Source organism: Paramormyrops kingsleyae, chromosome 25 (assembly GCF_048594095.1).
Source record: "Paramormyrops kingsleyae isolate MSU_618 chromosome 25, PKINGS_0.4, whole genome shotgun sequence".
Lineage (NCBI taxonomy): Eukaryota > Metazoa > Chordata > Actinopteri > Osteoglossiformes > Mormyridae > Paramormyrops > Paramormyrops kingsleyae.
Window position 1 is genome coordinate 20,749,534 of NC_132821.1, and position 22,688 is coordinate 20,772,221.

The 22,688-nt window shown below is 46.6% G+C and overlaps 3 protein-coding genes across 3 annotated transcripts in view; all 3 read left to right on the top strand.

The window, feature by feature from the left end:
* LOC140583136 (uncharacterized) lies at positions 1 to 14,775 on the top strand. Its single transcript, XM_072707776.1, has 3 exons — positions 1 to 827; positions 8,775 to 9,718; positions 14,704 to 14,775. Exons 1-3 carry the CDS (start codon positions 209 to 211, stop codon positions 14,773 to 14,775), a joined length of 1,635 nt encoding a protein of 544 aa, XP_072563877.1. The 5' UTR covers positions 1 to 208.
* The window catches only part of LOC111861086 (uncharacterized), a 167,139-nt gene that overhangs the window by 83,911 nt on the left and 60,540 nt on the right, over positions 1 to 22,688 (top strand). The gene's annotated exons all lie outside the window — the stretch shown is intronic.
* Positions 14,776 to 22,688, top strand: part of LOC140583137 (uncharacterized) — a 26,750-nt gene continuing 18,837 nt past the window's right edge. Inside the window, exons 1-3 of the mRNA XM_072707777.1 lie at positions 14,776 to 16,201; positions 17,161 to 17,182; positions 21,111 to 21,707. Of these exons, the coding sequence (XP_072563878.1) occupies positions 14,876 to 16,201; positions 17,161 to 17,182; positions 21,111 to 21,707 (1,945 nt within the window). The 5' untranslated portion in view covers positions 14,776 to 14,875. The remainder of the gene's footprint in view (positions 16,202 to 17,160; positions 17,183 to 21,110; positions 21,708 to 22,688) is intronic.

Below are 22,688 nucleotides of genomic sequence, written 5' to 3' on the forward strand. Positions count from 1 at the left end.
TACAACATCCACAGCAGCACCAACAACAACATCTAGCACAACTGCATCAATTGCAACACCATCCACGACAACTACAACATCCACAGCAGCACCAACAACAACATCTAGCACAACTGCATCAATTGCAACACCATCTACGACCACAACAACATCCACAGCAGCACCAACCACTTCATCAAGCACAACTGCATCAATTGCAACACCATCTATGACCATTACAACATCCACAGCAGCACCAACAACAACATCTAGCACAACTGCATCAACTGCAACAACATCTACTACCACTACAACATCCACAGCAGCACCAACCACTACATCAAGCACAACTGCATCAACTGCAACACCATCTACGACCACTACAACATCCACAGCAGCACCAACAACAACATCTAGCACAACTGCATCAATTGCAACAGCATCTACGACCACTACAACATCCACAGCAGCACCAACCACTACATCAAGCACAACTGCATCAACTGCAACACCATCTACGACCACTACAACATCCACAGCAGCACCAACAACAACATCTAGCACAACTGCATCAATTGCAACAGCATCTACGACCACTACAACATCCACAGCAGCACCAACCACTACATCAAGCACAACTGCTTCAACTGCAACACCATCTACGACCACTACAACATCCACAGCAGCACCAACAACAACATCTAGCACAACTGCATCAATTGCAACACCATCTACGACCACTACAACATCCACAGCAGCACCAACCACTACATCAAGCACAACTGCTTCAACTGCAACACCATCTACGACCACAACAACATCCACAGCAGCACCAACCACTACATCAAGCACAACTGCATCAACTGCAACACCATCAACGACCACTACAACATCCACAGCAGCACCAACCACTACATCAAGCACAACTGCTTCAACTGCAACACCATCTACGACCACTATAACATCCACAGCAGCACCAACAACAACATCTAGCACAACTGCATCAATTGCAACACCATCTACGAGCACTACAACATCCACAGCAGCACCAACCACTACATCAAGCACAACTGCTTCAACTGCACCACTAACAATAACCACTACAACATCCACAGCAGCACCAACAACAACATCTAGCACAACTGCTTCAATTGCAACACCATCTACGACCACTACAACATCCACAGCAGCACCAACCACTACATCAAGCACAACTGCTTCAACTGCACCACTAACAATAACCACTACAACATCCACAGCAGCACCAACAACAACATCTAGCACAACTGCATCAATTGCAACACCATCCACGACAACTACAACATCCACAGCAGCACCAACAACAACATCTAGCACAACTGCTTCAATTGCAACACCATCTACGACCACTACAACATCCACAGCAGCACCAACAACAACATCTAGCACAACTGCATCAATTGCAACACCATCTACGACCACAACAACATCCACAGCAGCACCATCCACTACATCAAGCACAACTGCTTCAACTGTAACACCATCTACGACCACAACAACATCCACAGCAGCACCAACCACTTCATCAAGCACAACAGCATCAATTGCAACACCATCTACGACCACTACAACATCCACAGCAGCACCAACCACTACATCAAGCACAACTGCTTCAACTGTATCACCATCTACGACCACTACAACATTCACAGCAGCACCAACCACTACATCAAGCACAACTGCTTCAACTGCACCAGTAACAATGAGCACTACAACATCCACATTAGCACCAACCACTTCATCAAGCAAAACTGCATCAAGTGCAACACCATCTACGACCACTACAACATCCACAGCAGCACCAACAACAACATCAAGCACAACTGCATCAATTGCAACCCCATCTACGACCACTACAACATCCACAGCAGCACCTACCACTGCATCAATTACAACTACATCAACTGCAACACCATATTCGACCACTACAACATCCACAGCAGCACCAACCACTTCATCAAGCACAACTGCATCAATTGCAACACCATCTACAACCACTACAACATCCACAGCAGCACCAACAACAACATCAAGCACAACTGCTTCAACTGCACCACTAACAATGAGCACTACAACATCCACATTAGCACCAACCACTTCATCAAGCACAACTGCATCAAGTGCAACACCATCCACGACCACTACAACATCCACAGCAGCACCAACAACAACATCAAGCACAACTGCATCAATTGCAACACCATCTACGACCACTACAACATCCACAGCAGCACCAACCACTACATCAAGCACACCTGCATCAACTGCAACAACATCTACAACCACTACAACATCCACAGCAGCACCAACAACAACATCTAGGACAACTGCATCAATTGCAACACCATCTACGACCACTACAACATCCACAGCAGCACCAACCACTACATCAAGCACAACTGCTTCAACTGCAACACCACCTACGACCACAAATTCCACAGCAGCACCAACAACAACATCTAGCACAACTGCATCAATTGCAACACCATCCACGACCACTACAACATCCACAGCAGCACCAACCACTACATCAAGCACAACTGCTTCAACTGCAACACCATCTACGACCACTACAACATCCACAGCAGCACCAACAACAACATCTAGTACAACTGCATCAATTGCAACACCATCCACGACCACTACAACATCCACAGCAGCACCAACCACTTCATCAAGCACAACTCCATCAAGTGCAACACCATCTACGACCACTGCAAAATCCACAGCAGCACCTACCACTGCATCAATTACAACTACATCAACTGCAACACCATATTCGACCACTACAACATCCACAGCAGCACCAACCACTACATCAAGCACAACTGCACCACTAACAATGAGCACTACAACATCCACATTAGCACCAACCACTTCATCAAGCACAACTGCATCAAGTGCAACACCATCTACGACCACTACAACATCCACAGCAGCACCAACAACAACATCAAGCACAACTGCTTCAACTGCACCACTAACAATGAGCACTACAACATCCACATTAGCACCAACCACTTCATCAAGCACAACTGCATCAAGTGCAACACCATCCACGACCACTACAACATCCACAGCAGCACCAACAACAACATCAAGCACACCTGCATCAACTGCAACAACATCTACAACCACTACAACATCCACAGCAGCACCTACCACTGCATCAATTACAACTACATCAACTGCAACACCATATTCGACCACTACAACATCCACAGCAGCACCAACCACTTCATCAAGCACAAGTGCATCAACTGCAACAACATCTACTACCACTACAACATCCACAGCAGCACCTACCACTGCATCAATTACAACTGCATCAACTGCAACAACATCTACGACCACTACAACATCCACAGCAGCACCAACCACTTCATCAAGCACAGCTGCATCTACTGCAACACCACCTACGACCACTACAACATCCACAGCAGCAGCAACAACATCTAGCACAACTGCATCAATTGTAACACCATCTACGACCACTACAACATCCACAGCAGCACCAACCACTACATTAAGCACAACTGTTTCAACTGCAACACCATCTACGACCACAACATCCACAGCAGCAGCACCAACCACTTCATCAAGCACAACTGCATCAATTGCAACACCATCTATGACCACTACAACATCCACAGCAGCACCAACCACTACATCAAGCTCAACTGCTTCAACTGCACCACTAACAATAACCACTACAACATCCACAGCAGCACCAACAACAACATCAAGCACAACTGCATCAATTGCAACCCCATCTACGACCACTACAACATCCACAGCAGCACCAACCACTACATCAAGCACAACTGCTTCAACTGTAACACCATATACGACCACAACAACATCCACAGCAGCACCAACCACTTCATCAAGCACAACTGCATCAATTGCAACACCATCTACAACCACTACAACATCCACAGCAGCACCAACAACAACATCAAGCACAACTGCTTCAACTGCACCACTAACAATGAGCACTACAACATCCACATTAGCACCAACCACTTCATCAAGCACAACTGCATCAAGTGCAACACCATCCACGACCACTACAACATCCACAGCAGCACCAACAACAACATCAAGCACAACTGCATCAATTGCAACACCATCTACGACCACTACAACATCCACAGCAGCACCAACCACTACATCAAGCACACCTGCATCAACTGCAACAACATCTACAACCACTACAACATCCACAGCAGCACCAACAACAACATCTAGTACAACTGCATCAATTGCAACACCATCCACGACCACTACAACATCCACAGCAGCACCAACAACAACATCTAGAACAGCTGCATCAATTGCAACACCATCTACGACCACTACAACATCCACAGCAGCACCTACCACTGCATCAATTACAACTACATCAACTGCAACACCATATTCGACCACTACAACATCCACAGCAGCACCAACCACTACATCAAGCACAACTGCTTCAACTGCAACAGCATCTACGACCACTAGAATATCCACAGCAGCACCTACCACTGCATCAATTACAACTACATCAAATGCAACACCATCTACGACCACTACAACATCCACAGCAGCACCAACAACAACACCTAGCACAACTGCATCAATTGCAACACCATCTACGACCACTACAACATCTACAGCAGCACCAACAACAACATCTAGCACAACTGGATCAATTGCAACACCATCTACGACCAATACAACATCGACAGCAGCACCAACCACTGCTTCAACTACTCCACTAACAATGACCACTACAACATCCACAGCGGCGCCAACCATTTCATCAAGCACAACTACATCAACTGCAACACCATCTACGACCACTACAACATCTACAGCAGCACCAACCACTACATCAAGCACAACTGCTTCAACTGCACCACTAACAATAACCACTATAACATCCACAGCAGCACCAACAACAACATCTAGCACAACTGCATCAATTGCAACCTCATCTACGACCACTACAACATCCATAGCAGCACCAACAACTTCATCAAGCACAACTGCATCAACTGCAACACCATCTGCGACCACTACAACATCCACAGCAGCACCTACCACTGCATCAACTGAAACACCATCTACGACCACAACAACATCTACAGCAGCACCTACCACTGCATCAAGCACAACTGCTTCAACTGCACCACTAACAATTACCACTACAACATCCACAGCAGCACCAACCACTTCATCAAGGACAACTGCATCAACTGCAACACCATCTACGACCACTACAACATCCACAGCAGCACCAACCACTACATCAAGCCCAACTGCTTCAACTGCACCACTAATAATGACCACTACAAGATCCACAGCAGCACCAACCACTTCATCAAGAACAACTGCATCAACTGCAACACCATCTATGACCACTACAACATCCACAGCAGCACCAACCACTTCATCAAGCACAACTGCATCAACTGCAACACCATCTACGACCACTACAACATCCACAGCAGCACGAAGCACTACATTAAGCCCAACTGCTTCAACTGCACCACTAACAATAACCACTACAACATCCACAGCAGAACCAACAACATCAAGCACAACTGCATCAATTGCAACCCCATCTACGACTACTACAACATCCACAGCAGCACCAACCACTACAGCAAGCACAACTGCTTCAAGTGTAACACCATCTACAACCACAAAAACATCCACAGTAGCACCAACCACTTCATCAAGCACAACTGCATCAACTGCAACACCATCTACGACCACTACAACATCCACAGCAGCACCAACCATTTCATCAAGCACAACTACATCAACTGCAACACCATCCATGACCACTACAACATCCACAGCAGCACCAACAACAACATCTAGAACAGCTGCATCAATTGCAACACCATCTACGACCACTACAACATCCACAGCAGCACCTACCACTGCATCAATTACAACTACATCAACTGCAACACCATATTCGACCACTACAACATCCACAGCAGCACCAACCACTACATCAAGCACAACTGCTTCAACTGCAACAGCATCTACGACCACTAGAATATCCACAGCAGCACCTACCACTGCATCAATTACAACTACATCAAATGCAACACCATCTACGACCACTACAACATCCACAGCAGCACCAACAACAACACCTAGCACAACTGCATCAATTGCAACACCATCTACGACCACTACAACATCTACAGCAGCACCAACAACAACATCTAGCACAACTGGATCAATTGCAACACCATCTACGACCAATACAACATCGACAGCAGCACCAACCACTGCTTCAACTACTCCACTAACAATGACCACTACAACATCCACAGCGGCGCCAACCATTTCATCAAGCACAACTACATCAACTGCAACACCATCTACGACCACTACAACATCTACAGCAGCACCTACCACTGCATCAATTACAACTACATCAACTGCAACACCATATTCGACCACTACAACATCCACAGCAGCACCAACCACTTCATCAAGCACAACTGCATCAATTGCAACACCATCTACAACCACTACAACATCCACAGCAGCACCAACAACAACATCAAGCACAACTGCTTCAACTGCACCACTAACAATGAGCACTACAACATCCACATTAGCACCAACCACTTCATCAAGCACAACTGCATCAAGTGCAACACCATCCACGACCACTACAACATCCACAGCAGCACCAACAACAACATCAAGCACAACTGCATCAATTGCAACACCATCTACGACCACTACAACATCCACAGCAGCACCAACCACTACATCAAGCACACCTGCATCAACTGCAACAACATCTACAACCACTACAACATCCACAGCAGCACCAACAACAACATCTAGTACAACTGCATCAATTGCAACACCATCCACGACCACTACAACATCCACAGCAGCACCAACAACAACATCTAGAACAGCTGCATCAATTGCAACACCATCTACGACCACTACAACATCCACAGCAGCACCTACCACTGCATCAATTACAACTACATCAACTGCAACACCATATTCGACCACTACAACATCCACAGCAGCACCAACCACTACATCAAGCACAACTGCTTCAACTGCAACAGCATCTACGACCACTAGAATATCCACAGCAGCACCTACCACTGCATCAATTACAACTACATCAAATGCAACACCATCTACGACCACTACAACATCCACAGCAGCACCAACAACAACACCTAGCACAACTGCATCAATTGCAACACCATCTACGACCACTACAACATCTACAGCAGCACCAACAACAACATCTAGCACAACTGGATCAATTGCAACACCATCTACGACCAATACAACATCGACAGCAGCACCAACCACTGCTTCAACTACTCCACTAACAATGACCACTACAACATCCACAGCGGCGCCAACCATTTCATCAAGCACAACTACATCAACTGCAACACCATCTACGACCACTACAACATCTACAGCAGCACCAACCACTACATCAAGCACAACTGCTTCAACTGCACCACTAACAATAACCACTATAACATCCACAGCAGCACCAACAACAACATCTAGCACAACTGCATCAATTGCAACCTCATCTACGACCACTACAACATCCATAGCAGCACCAACAACTTCATCAAGCACAACTGCATCAACTGCAACACCATCTGCGACCACTACAACATCCACAGCAGCACCTACCACTGCATCAACTGAAACACCATCTACGACCACAACAACATCTACAGCAGCACCTACCACTGCATCAAGCACAACTGCTTCAACTGCACCACTAACAATTACCACTACAACATCCACAGCAGCACCAACCACTTCATCAAGGACAACTGCATCAACTGCAACACCATCTACGACCACTACAACATCCACAGCAGCACCAACCACTACATCAAGCCCAACTGCTTCAACTGCACCACTAATAATGACCACTACAAGATCCACAGCAGCACCAACCACTTCATCAAGAACAACTGCATCAACTGCAACACCATCTATGACCACTACAACATCCACAGCAGCACCAACCACTTCATCAAGCACAACTGCATCAACTGCAACACCATCTACGACCACTACAACATCCACAGCAGCACCAAGCACTACATTAAGCCCAACTGCTTCAACTGCACCACTAACAATAACCACTACAACATCCACAGCAGAACCAACAACATCAAGCACAACTGCATCAATTGCAACCCCATCTACGACTACTTTAACATCCACAGCAGCACCAACCACTACAGCAAGCACAACTGCTTCAAGTGTAACACCATCTACAACCACAAAAACATCCACAGTAGCACCAACCACTTCATCAAGCACAACTGCATCAACTGCAACACCATCTACGACCACTACAACATCCACAGCAGCACCAACCATTTCATCAAGCTCAACTACATCAACTGCAACACCATCCACGACCACTACAACATCCACAGCAGCACCAACAACAACATCTAGAACAGCTGCATCAATTGCAACACCATCTACGACCACTACAACATCCACAGCAGCACCTACCACTGCATCAATTACAACTACATCAACTGCAACACCATATTCGACCACTACAACATCCACAGCAGCACCAACCACTACATCAAGCACAACTGCTTCAACTGCAACAGCATCTACGACCACTAGAATATCCACAGCAGCACCTACCACTGCATCAATTACAACTACATCAAATGCAACACCATCTACGACCACTACAACATCCACAGCAGCACCAACAACAACACCTAGCACAACTGCATCAATTGCAACACCATCTACGACCACTACAACATCTACAGCAGCACCAACAACAACATCTAGCACAACTGGATCAATTGCAACACCATCTACGACCAATACAACATCGACAGCAGCACCAACCACTGCTTCAACTACTCCACTAACAATTACCACTACAACATCCACAGCGGCGCCAACCATTTCATCAAGCACAACTACATCAACTGCAACACCATCTACGACCACTACAACATCTACAGCAGCACCAACCACTACATCAAGCACAACTGCTTCAACTGCACCACTAACAATAACCACTATAACATCCACAGCAGCACCAACAACAACATCTAGCACAACTGCATCAATTGCAACACCATCTACGACCACTACAACATCCACAGCAGCACCTACCACTGCATCAATTACAACTACATCAACTGCAACACCATATTCGACCACTACAACATCCACAGCAGCACCAACCACTACATCAAGCACAACTGCTTCAACTGCACCACTAACAATGAGCACTACAACATCCACATTAGCACCAACCACTTCATCAAGCACAACTGCATCAAGTGCAACACCATCTACGACCACTACAACATCCACAGCAGCACCAACAACAACATCAAGCACAACTGCATCAATTGCAACCCCATCTACGACCACTACAACATCCACAGTAGCACCAACCACTACATCAAGCACAACTGCGTCAACTGCACCACTAACAATAACTAATACAACATCCACAGCAGCACCAACAACAACATCTAGCACAACTGCATCAATTGCAACCTCATCTACGACCACTACAACATCCATAGCAGCACCAACAACTTCATCAAGCACAACTGCATCAACTGCAACACCATCTGCGACCACTACAACATCCACAGCAGCACCTACCACTGCATCAACTGCAACACCATCTACGACCACTACAACATCTACAGCAGCACCAACCACTATATCAAGCACAACTGCTTCAACTGCACCACTAACAATAACCACTATAACATCCACAGCAGCACCAACAACAACATCTAGCACAACTGCATCAATTGCAACACCATCTACGACCACTACAACATCCACAGCAGCACCTACCACTGCATCAATTACAACTACATCAACTGCAACACCATATTCGACCACTACAACATCCACAGCAGCACCAACCACTACATCAAGCACAACTGCTTCAACTGCACCACTAACAATGAGCACTACAACATCCACATTAGCACCAACCACTTCATCAAGCACAACTGCATCAAGTGCAACACCATCTACGACCACTACAACATCCACAGCAGCACCAACAACAACATCAAGCACAACTGCATCAATTGCAACCCCATCTACGACCACTACAACATCCACAGTAGCACCAACCACTACATCAAGCACAACTGCGTCAACTGCACCACTAACAATAACTAATACAACATCCACAGCAGCACCAACAACAACATCTAGCACAACTGCATCAATTGCAACCTCATCTACGACCACTACAACATCCATAGCAGCACCAACAACTTCATCAAGCACAACTGCATCAACTGCAACACCATCTGCGACCACTACAACATCCACAGCAGCACCTACCACTGCATCAACTGAAACACCATCTACGACCACAACAACATCTACAGCAGCACCTACCACTGCATCAAGCACAACTGCTTCAACTGCACCACTAACAATTACCACTACAACATCCACAGCAGCACCAACCACTTCATCAAGGACAACTGCATCAACTGCAACACCATCTACTACCACTACAACAACCACAGCAGCACCAACCACTACATCAAGCCCAACTGCTTCAACTGCACCACTAATAATGACCACTACAAGATCCACAGCAGCACCAACCACTTCATCAAGAACAACTGCATCAACTGCAACACCATCTATGACCACTACAACATCCACAGCAGCACCAACCACTTCATCAAGCACAACTGCATCAACTGCAACACCATCTACGACCACTACAACATCCACAGCAGCACCAAGCACTACATTAAGCCCAACTGCTTCAACTGCACCACTAACAATAACCACTACAACATCCACAGCAGAACCAACAACATCAAGCACAACTGCATCAATTGCAACCCCATCTACGACTACTACAACATCCACAGCAGCACCAACCACTACAGCAAGCACAACTGCTTCAAGTATAACACCATCTACAACCACAAAAACATCCACAGTAGCACCAACCACTTCATCAAGCACAACTGCATCAACTGCAACACCATCTACGACCACTACAACATCCACAGCAGCACCAACCATTTCATCAAGCACAACTACATCAACTGCAGCACTATCTACGACCACTACAACATCTACAGCAGCACCAACCACTACATCAAGCACAACTGCTTCAACTGCACCACTAACAATAACCACTACAACATCCACAGCAGCACCAACAACAACATCTAGCACAACTGCATCAATTGCAACACCATCTACGACCACTACAACATCCACAGCAGCACCTACCACTGCATCAATTAAAATTACATCAACTGCAACACCATATTCGACCACTACAACATCCACAGCAGCACCAACCACTACATCAAGCACAACTGCTTCAACTGCACCACTAACAATGAGCACTACAATATCCACATTAGCACCAACCACTTCATCAAGCACAACTGCATCAAGTGCAACACCATCTACGACCACTGCAACATCCACAGCAGCACCAACAACAACATCAAGCACAACTGCATCAATTGCAACCCCATCTACGACCACTACAACATCCACAGTAGCACCAACCACTACATCAAGCACAACTGCTTCTACTGCAACACCATCTACGACCACTACAACATCCACAGCAGCACCAACAACAACATCTAGCACAACTGCATCAATTGCAACACCATCCACGACCACTACAACATCCACAGCAGCACCAACAACTGCATCAATTGCAACACCATCTACGACCACTACAACATCCACAGCAGCACCAACCACTACATCAAGCACACCTGCATCAACTGCAACAACACCTACGACCACTACAACATCCACAGCAGCACCAACCACTACATCAAGCACACCTGCATCAACTGCAACAACATCTACGACCACTACAACATCCACAGCAGCACCTACCACTGCATCAATTACAACTACATCAACTGCAACACCATATTCGACCACTACAACATCCACAGCAGCAGCAACAACATCTAGCACAACTGCATCAATTGTAACACCATCTACGACCACTACAACATCCACAGCAGCACCAACCACTACATTAAGCACAACTGTTTCAACTGCAACACCATCTACGACCACAACATCCACAGCAGCAGCACCAACCACTTCATCAAGCACAACTGCATCAACTGCAACACCATCTACGACCACTACAACATCCACAGCAGCACCAAGCACTACATTAAGCCCAACTGCTTCAACTGCACCACTAACAATAACCACTACAACATCCACAGCAGCACCAACAACAACATCTAGCACAACTGCATCAATTGCAACACCATCTACGACCACTACAACATCCACAGCAGCACCAACCACTACATCAAGCACACCTGCATCAACTGCAACAACACCTACGACCACTACAACATCCACAGCAGCACCTACCACTGCATCAATTACAACTACATCAACTGCAACACCATATTCGACCACTACAACATCCACAGCAGCACCAACCACTTCATCAAGCACAACTGCATCTACTGCAACAGCATCTACGACCACTACAACATCCACAGCAGCACCAACCACTACATCAAGCACAACTGCTTCAACTGTAACACCATCTACGACCACAACAACATCCACAGCAGCACCAACCACTTCATCAAGCACAACTACATCAATTGCAACACCATCTACAACCACTACAACATCCACAGCAGCACCAACAACAACATCAAGCACAACTGCTTCAACTGCACCACTAACAATGAGCACTACAACATCCACATTAGCACCAACCACTTCATCAAGCACAACTGGATCAAGTGCAACACCATCCACGACCACTACAACATCCACAGCAGCACCAACAACAACATCAAGCACAACTGCATCAATTGCAACACCATCTACGACCACTACAACATCCACAGCAGCACCAAGCACTACATCAAGCACACCTGCATCAACTGCAACAACACCTACGACCACTACAACATCCACAGCAGCACCAACCACTACATCAAGCACACCTGCATCAACTGCAACAACATCTACGACCACTACAACATCCACAGCAGCACCTACCACTGCATCAATTACAACTACATCAACTGCAACACCATATTCGACCACTACAACATCCACAGCAGCACCAACCACTTCATCAAGCACAACTGCATCAACTGCAACAGCATCTACGACCACTACAACATCCACAGCAGCACCAACCACTTCATCAAGCACAGCTGCATCTACTGCAACACCACCTACGACCACTACAACATCCACAGCAGCAGCAACAACATCTAGCACAACTGCATCAATTGTAACACCATCTACGACCACTACAACATCCACAGCAGCACCAACCACTACATTAAGCACAACTGTTTCAACTGCAACACCATCTACGACCACAACATCCACAGCAGCAGCACCAACCACTTCATCAAGCACAACTGCATCAACTGGAACACCATCTACGACCACTACAACATCCACAGCAGCACCAAGCACTACATTAAGCCCAACTGCTTCAACTGCACCACTAACAATAACCACTACAACATCCACAGCAGCACCAACAACAACATCTAGCACAACTGCATCAATTGCAACACCATCTACGACCACTACAACATCCACAGCAGCACCAACCACTACATCAAGCACACCTGCATCAACTGCAACAACACCTACGACCACTACAACATCCACAGCAGCACCTACCACTGCATCAATTACAACTACATCAACTGCAACACCATATTCGACCACTACAACATCCACAGCAGCACCAACCACTTCATCAAGCACAACTGCATCAACTGCAACAGCATCTACGACCACTACAACATCCACAGCAGCACCAACCACTACATCAAGCACAACTGCTTCAACTGTAACACCATCTACGACCACAACAACATCCACAGCAGCACCAACCACTTCATCAAGCACAACTGCATCAATTGCAACACCATCTACAACCACTACAACATCCACAGCAGCACCAACAACAACATCAAGCACAACTGCTTCAACTGCACCACTAACAATGAGCACTACAACATCCACATTAGCACCAACCACTTCATCAAGCACAACTGCATCAAGTGCAACACCATCCACGACCACTACAACATCCACAGCAGCACCAACAACAACATCAAGCACAACTGCATCAATTGCAACAGCATCTACGACCACTACAACATCCACAGCAGCACCAAGCACTACATCAAGCACACCTGCATCAACTGTAACACCATCTACAACCACAAAAACATCCACAGCAGCACCAACCACTTCATCAAGCACAACTGCATCAACTGCAACACCATCTACGACCACTACAACATCCACAGCAGCACCAACCACTTCATCAAGCACAGCTGCATCTACTGCAACACCATCTACGACCACTACAACATCCACAGCAGCACCAACAACAACATCTAGCACAACTGCATCAATTGCAACACCATCTACGACCACTACAACATCCACAGCAGCACCAACCACTACATCAAGCACGACTGCTTCAACTGCACCACTAACAATAACCTCTACAACATCCACAGCAGCACCAGCCACTTTAACAAGCACAACTGCATCAACTGCAACACCATCTATGACCACTACAACATCCACAGCAGCACCAACCACTTCAGCAAGCACAGCTGCATCTACTGCAACACCATCTACGACCACTACAACATCCACAGCAGCACCAACAACAACATCTAGCACAACTGCATCAATTGCAACACCATCTACGACCACTACAACATCCACAGCAGCACCAACCACTTCATCAAGCACAACTGCATCATCTGCACCACTAACAATGACCACTACAACATCCACAGCAGCACCAACCACTTCATCAAGCACAACTGCATCAACTGCATCAACTGCAACACCATCTACGACCACTACAACATCCACAGCAGCACCAACAACAACATCTAGCACAACTGCATCAACTGCAACGCCATCTACGACCACTACAACATCCACAGCAGCACCAACCACTTCATCAAGCACAGCTGCATCAACTGCAACATCATCTACGACCACTGCAACATCCACAGCAGCACTAACAACAACATCTAGCACAACTGCATCAATTGCAAAACCATCTACGACCACTACAACATCCACAGCAGCACCAACCACTTCATCAAGCACAGCTGCATCAACTGCAACATCATCTACGACCACTACAACATCCACAGCAGCACTAACAACAACATCTAGCACAACTGCATCAATTGCAAAACCATCTACAACCACTACAACATCCACAGCAGCACCAACCACTACATCAAGCACAACAGCTTCAACTGCAACACCATCTACGACCACAACAACATCCACAGCAGCACCAACCACTACATCAAGCACAACTGCTTCAACTGCACCAGTAACAATGACCACTACAATATCCACATTAGCACCAACCACTTCATCAAGCACAACTGCATCAAGTGCAACACCATCTACGACCACTACAACATCCACAGCAGCACCAACAACAACATCAAGCACAACTGCATCAATTGCAACCCCATCTACGACCACTACAACATCCACAGCAGCACCAACCACTACATCAAGCACAACTGCTTCAACTGCAACACCATCTACCACCACTACAACATCCACAGCAGCACCAACAACAACATCTAGCACAACTGCATCAATTGCAACACCATCTACGACCACAACAACATCTACTGCAGCACCTACCACTGCATCAAGCACAACTGCTTCAACTACTCCACTAACAATGACCACTACAACATCCACAGCGGCGCCAACCATTTCACCAAGCACAACTACATCAACTGCAACACCATCTACGACCACTACAACATCTACAGCAGCACCAACCACTACATCAAGCACAACTGCTTCAACTGCACCACTAACAATAACCACTACAACATCCACAGCAGCACAAACGACAACATCAAGCACAACTGCATCAATTGCAACCCCATCTACGACCACTACAACATCCACAGCAGCACCAACCACTACATCAAGCACAACTGCTTCAACTGTAACACCATCTACGACCACAACAACATCCACAGCAGCACCAACCACATCATCAAGCACAACTGCATCAACTGCAACACCATCTACGACCACTACAACATCCACAGCAGCACCATCCACTTCATCAAGGACAACTGCATCAACTGCAACACCATCTACGACCACTACAACATCCACAGCAGCACCAACCACTACATCAAGCCCAACTGCTTCAACTGCACCACTAATAAAGACCACTACAAGATCCACAGCAGCACCAACCACTTCATCAAGCACAACTGCATCAACTGCAACACCATCTACGACCACTACAACATCCACAGCAGCACCAACCACTTCATCAAGCACAACTGCATCAACTGCAACACCATCTACGACCACTACAACATCCACAGCAGCACCAAGCACTACATCAAGCCCAACTGCTTCAACTGCACCACTAACAATAACCACTACAACATCCACAGCAGCACCAACAACAACATCAAGCACAACTGCATCAATTGCAACCCCATCTACGACCACTACAACATCCACAGCAGCACCAACCACTACATCAAGCCCAACTGCTTCAACTGCACCACTAATAAAGACCACTACAAGATCCACAGCAGCACCAACCACTTCATCAAGCACAACTGCATCAACTGCAACACCATCTACGACCACTACAACATCCACAGCAGCACCAACCACTTCATCAAGCACAACTGCATCAACTGCAACACCATCTACGACCACTACAACATCCACAGCAGCACCAAGCACTACATCAAGCCCAACTGCTTCAACTGCACCACTAACAATAACCACTACAACATCCACAGCAGCACCAACAACAACATCAAGCACAACTGCATCAATTGCAACCCCATCTACGACCACTACAACATCCACAGCAGCACCAACCACTACATCAAGCACAACTGCTTCAACTGTAACACCATCTACGACCACAACAACATCCACAGCAGCACCAACCACTTCATCAAGCACAACTGCATCAATTGCAACACCATCTACGACCACTACAACATCCACAGCAGCACCAACCACTACATCAAGCACAACTGCTTCAACTGCACCAGTAACAATGAGCACTACAACATCCACATTAGCACCAACCACTTCATCAAGCACAACTGCATCAAGTGCAACACCATCTACGACCACTACAACATCCACAGCAGCACCAACAACAACATCAAGCACAACTGCATCAATTGCAACCCCATCTACGACCACTACAACATCCACAGTTGCACCAACCACTACATCAAGCACAACTGCTTCAACTGCAACACCATCTACCACCACTACAACATCCACAGCAGCACCAACCACTTCATCAAGCACAACTGCATCAATTGCAACACCATCTACGACCACTACAACATCCACAGCAGCACCAACCACTACATCAAGCACAACTGCTTCAACTGCACCAGTAACAATGAGCACTACAACATCCACATTAGCACCAACCACTTCATCAAACACAACTGCATCAAGTGCAACACCATCTACGACCACTACAACATCCACAGCAGCACCAACCACTACATCAAGCACAACTGCTTCAACTGCAACACCATCTACGACCACTACAACACCCACAGCAGCACCAACAACAACATCTAGCACAACTGGATCAATTGCAACACCATCTACGACCAATACAACATCGACAGCAGCACCAACCACTGCTTCAACTACTCCACTAACAATGACCACTACAACATCCACAGCGGCGCCAACCATTTCATCAAGCACAACTACATCATCTGCAACACCATCTACGACCACTACAACATCTACAGCAGCACCAACCACTACATCAAGCACAACTGCTTCAACTGCACCACTAACAATAACCACTAGAACATCCACAGCAGCACCAACAACAACATCTAGCACAACTGCATCAAGTGCAACACCATCTACGACCACTACAACATCCACAGCAGCACCAACAACAACATCAAGCACAACTGCATCAATTGCAACCCCATCTACGACCACTACAACATCCACAGTAGCACCAACCACTACATCAAGCACAACTGCGTCAACTGCACCACTAACAATAACTAATACAACATCCACAGCAGCACCAACAACAACATCTAGCACAACTGCATCAATTGCAACCTCATCTACGACCACTACAACATCCATAGCAGCACCAACAACTTCATCAAGCACAACTGCATCAACTGCAACACCATCTGCGACCACTACAACATCCACAGCAGCACCTACCACTGCATCAACTGAAACACTATCTACGACCACAACAACATCTACAGCAGCACCTACCACTGCATCAAGCACAACTGCTTCAACTGCACCACTAACAATTACCACTACAACATCCACAGCAGCACCATCCACTTCATCAAGGACAACTGCATCAACTGCAACACCATCTACGACCACTACAACATCCACAGCAGCACCAACAACAACATCAAGCACAACTGCATCAATTGCAACCCCATCTACGACCACTACAACATCCACAGCAGCACCAACCACTACATCAAGCACAACTGCTTCAACTGCAACACCATCTACCACCACTACAACATCCACAGCAGCACCAACAACAACAACATCTAGCACAACTGCATCAATTGCAACACCATCTACGACCACAACAACATCTACTGCAGCACCTACCACTGCGTCAAGCACAACTGCTTCAACTACTCCACTAACAATGACCACTACAACATCCACAGCGGCGCCAACCATTTCACCAAGCACAACTACATCAACTGCAACACCATCTACGACCACTACAACATCTACAGCAGCACCAACCACTACATCAAGCACAACTGCTTCAACTGCACCACTAACAATAACCACTACAACATCCACAGCAGCACAAACGACAACATCAAGCACAACTGCATCAATTGCAACCCCATCTACGACCACTACAACATCCACAGCAGCACCAACCACTACATCAAGCACAACTGCTTCAACTGTAACACCATCTACGACCACAACAACATCCACAGCAGCACCAACCACTTCATCAAGCACAACTGCATCAAGTGCAACACCATCTACGACCACTACAACATCCACAGCAGCACCAACAACAACATCAAGCACAACTGCATCAATTGCAACCCCATCTACGACCACTACAACATCCACAGCAGCACCAACCACTACATCAAGCACAACTGCTTCAACTGCAACACCATCTACGACCACTACAACACCCACAGCAGCACCAACAACAACATCTAGCACAACTGGATCAATTGCAACACCATCTACGACCAATACAACATCGACAGCAGCACCACCCACTGCTTCAACTACTCCACTAACAATGACCACTACAACATCCACAGTGGCGCCAACCATTTCATCAAGCACAACTACATCAACTGCAACACCATCTACGACCACTACAACATCTACAGCAGCACCAACCACTACATCAAGCACAACTGCTTCAACTGCACCACTAACAATAACCACTAGAACATCTACAGCAGCACCAACAACAACATCTAGCACAACTGCATCAAGTGCAACACCATCTACGACCACTACAACATCCACAGCAGCACCAACAACAACATCAAGCACAACTGCATCAATTGCAACCCCATCTACGACCACTACAACATCCACAGTAGCACCAACCACTACATCAAGCACAACTGCGTCAACTGCACCACTAACAATAACTAATACAACATCCACAGCAGCACCAACAACAACATCTAGCACAACTGCATCAATTGCAACCTCATCTACGACCACTACAACATCCATAGCAGCACCAACAACTTCATCAAGCACAACTGCATCAACTGCAACACCATCTGCGACCATTACAACATCCACAGCAGCACCTACCACTGCATCAACTGAAACACCATCTACGACCACAACAACATCTACAGCAGCACCTACCACTGCATCAAGCACAACTGCTTCAACTGCACCACTAACAATTACCACTACAACATCCACAGCAGCACCAACCACTTCATCAAGGACAACTGCATCAAGTGCAACACCATCTACGACCACTACAACATCCACAGCAGCACCAGCAACAACATCAAGCACAACTGCATCGATTGCAACCCCATCTACGACCACTACAACATCCACAGTTGCACCAACCACTACATCAAGCACAACTGCTTCAACTGCAACACCATCTACGACCACTACAACATCCACAGCAGCACCAACAACAACATCTAGCACAACTGCATCAATTGCAACACCATCCACGACCACTACAACATCCACAGCAGCACCAACAACAACATCTAGCACAACTGCATCAATTGCAACACCATCTACGACCACTACAACATCCACAGCAGCACCAACCACTACATCAAGCACACCTGCATCAACTGCAACAACACCTACGACCACTACAACATCCACAGCAGCACCAACCACTACATCAAGTACACCTGCATCAACTGCAACAACATCTACGACCATTACAACATCCACAGCAGCACCTACCACTGCATCAATTACAACTACATCAACTGCAACACCATATTCGACCACTACAACATCCACAGCAGCACCAACCACTTCATCAAGCACAACTGCATCAACTGCAACAGCATCTACGACCACTACAACATCCACAGCAGCAGCAACAACATCTAGCACAACTGCATCAATTGTAACACCATCCACGACCACTACAACATCCACAGCAGCACCAACCACTACATCAAGCACAACTGCTTCAACTGCACCACTAACAATGACCACTACAACATCCACAGCAGCACCAACCACTACATCAAGCTCAACTGCTTCAACTGCACCACTAACAATAACCACTACAACATCCACAGCAGCACCAACAACAACATCAAGCACAACTGCATCAATTGCAACCCCATCTACGACCACTACAACATCCACAGCAGCACCAACTACTACATCAAGCACAACTGCTTCAACTGTATCACCATCTACGACCACAACAACATCCACAGCAGCACCAACCACTTCATCAAGCACAACTGCATCAATTGCAACACCATCTACAACCACTACAACATCCACAGCAGCACCAACAACAACATCAAGCACAACTGCTTCAACTGCACCACTAACAATGAGCACTACAACATCCACATTAGCACCAACCACTTCATCAAGCACAACTGCATCAAGTGCAACACCATCCACGACCACTACAACATCCACAGCAGCACCAACAACAACATCAAGCACAACTGCATCAATTGCAACACCATCTACGACCACTAAAACATCCACAGCAGCACCAACCACTACATCAAGCACACCTGCATCAACTGCAACAACATCTACAACCACTACAACATCCACAGCAGCACCAACAACAACATCTAGTACAACTGCATCAATTGCAACACCATCCACGACCACTACAACATCCACAGCAGCACCAACAACAACATCTAGAACAGCTGCATCAATTGCAACACCATCTACGACCACTACAACATCCACAGCAGCACCTACCACTGCATCAATTACAACTACATCAACTGCAACACCATATTCGACCACTACAACATCCACAGCAGCACCAACCACTACATCAAGCACAACTGCTTCAACTGCACCACTAACAATGAGCACTACAACATCCACATTAGCACCAACCACTTCATCAAGCACAACTGCATCAAGTGCAACACCATCTACGACCACTACAACATCCACAGCAGCACCAACAACAACATCAAGCACAACTGCATCAATTGCAACCCCATCTACGACCACTACAACATCCACAGTAGCACCAACCACTACATCAAGCACAACTGCGTCAACTGCACCACTAACAATAACTAATACAACATCCACAGCAGCACCAACAACAACATCTAGCACAACTGCATCAATTGCAACCTCATCTACGACCACTACAACATCCATAGCAGCACCAACAACTTCATCAAGCACAACTGCATCAACTGCAACACCATCTGCGACCACTACAACATCCACAGCAGCACCTACCACTGCATCAACTGAAACACCATCTACGATCACAACAACATCTACAGCAGCACCTACCACTGCATCAAGCACAACTGCTTCTACTGCACCACTAACAATTACCACTACAACATCCACAGCAGCACCAACCACTTCATCAAGGAAAACTGCATCAACTGCAACACCATCTACGACCACTACAACATCCACAGCAGCACCAACCACTACATCAAGCCCAACTGCTTCAACTGCACCACTAATAAAGACCACTACAAGATCCACAGCAGCACCAAGCACTACATCAAGCCCAACTGCTTCAACTGCACCACTAACAATAACCACTACAACATCCACAGCAGAACCAACAACATCAAGCACAACTGCATCAATTGCAACCCCATCTACGACTACTACAACATCCACAGCAGCACCAACCACTACAGCAAGCACAACTGCTTCAAGTGTAACACCATCTACAACCACAAAAACATCCACAGCAGCACCAACCACTTCATCAAGCACAACTGCATCAACTGCAACACCATCTACGACCACTACAACATCCACAGCAGCACCAACCA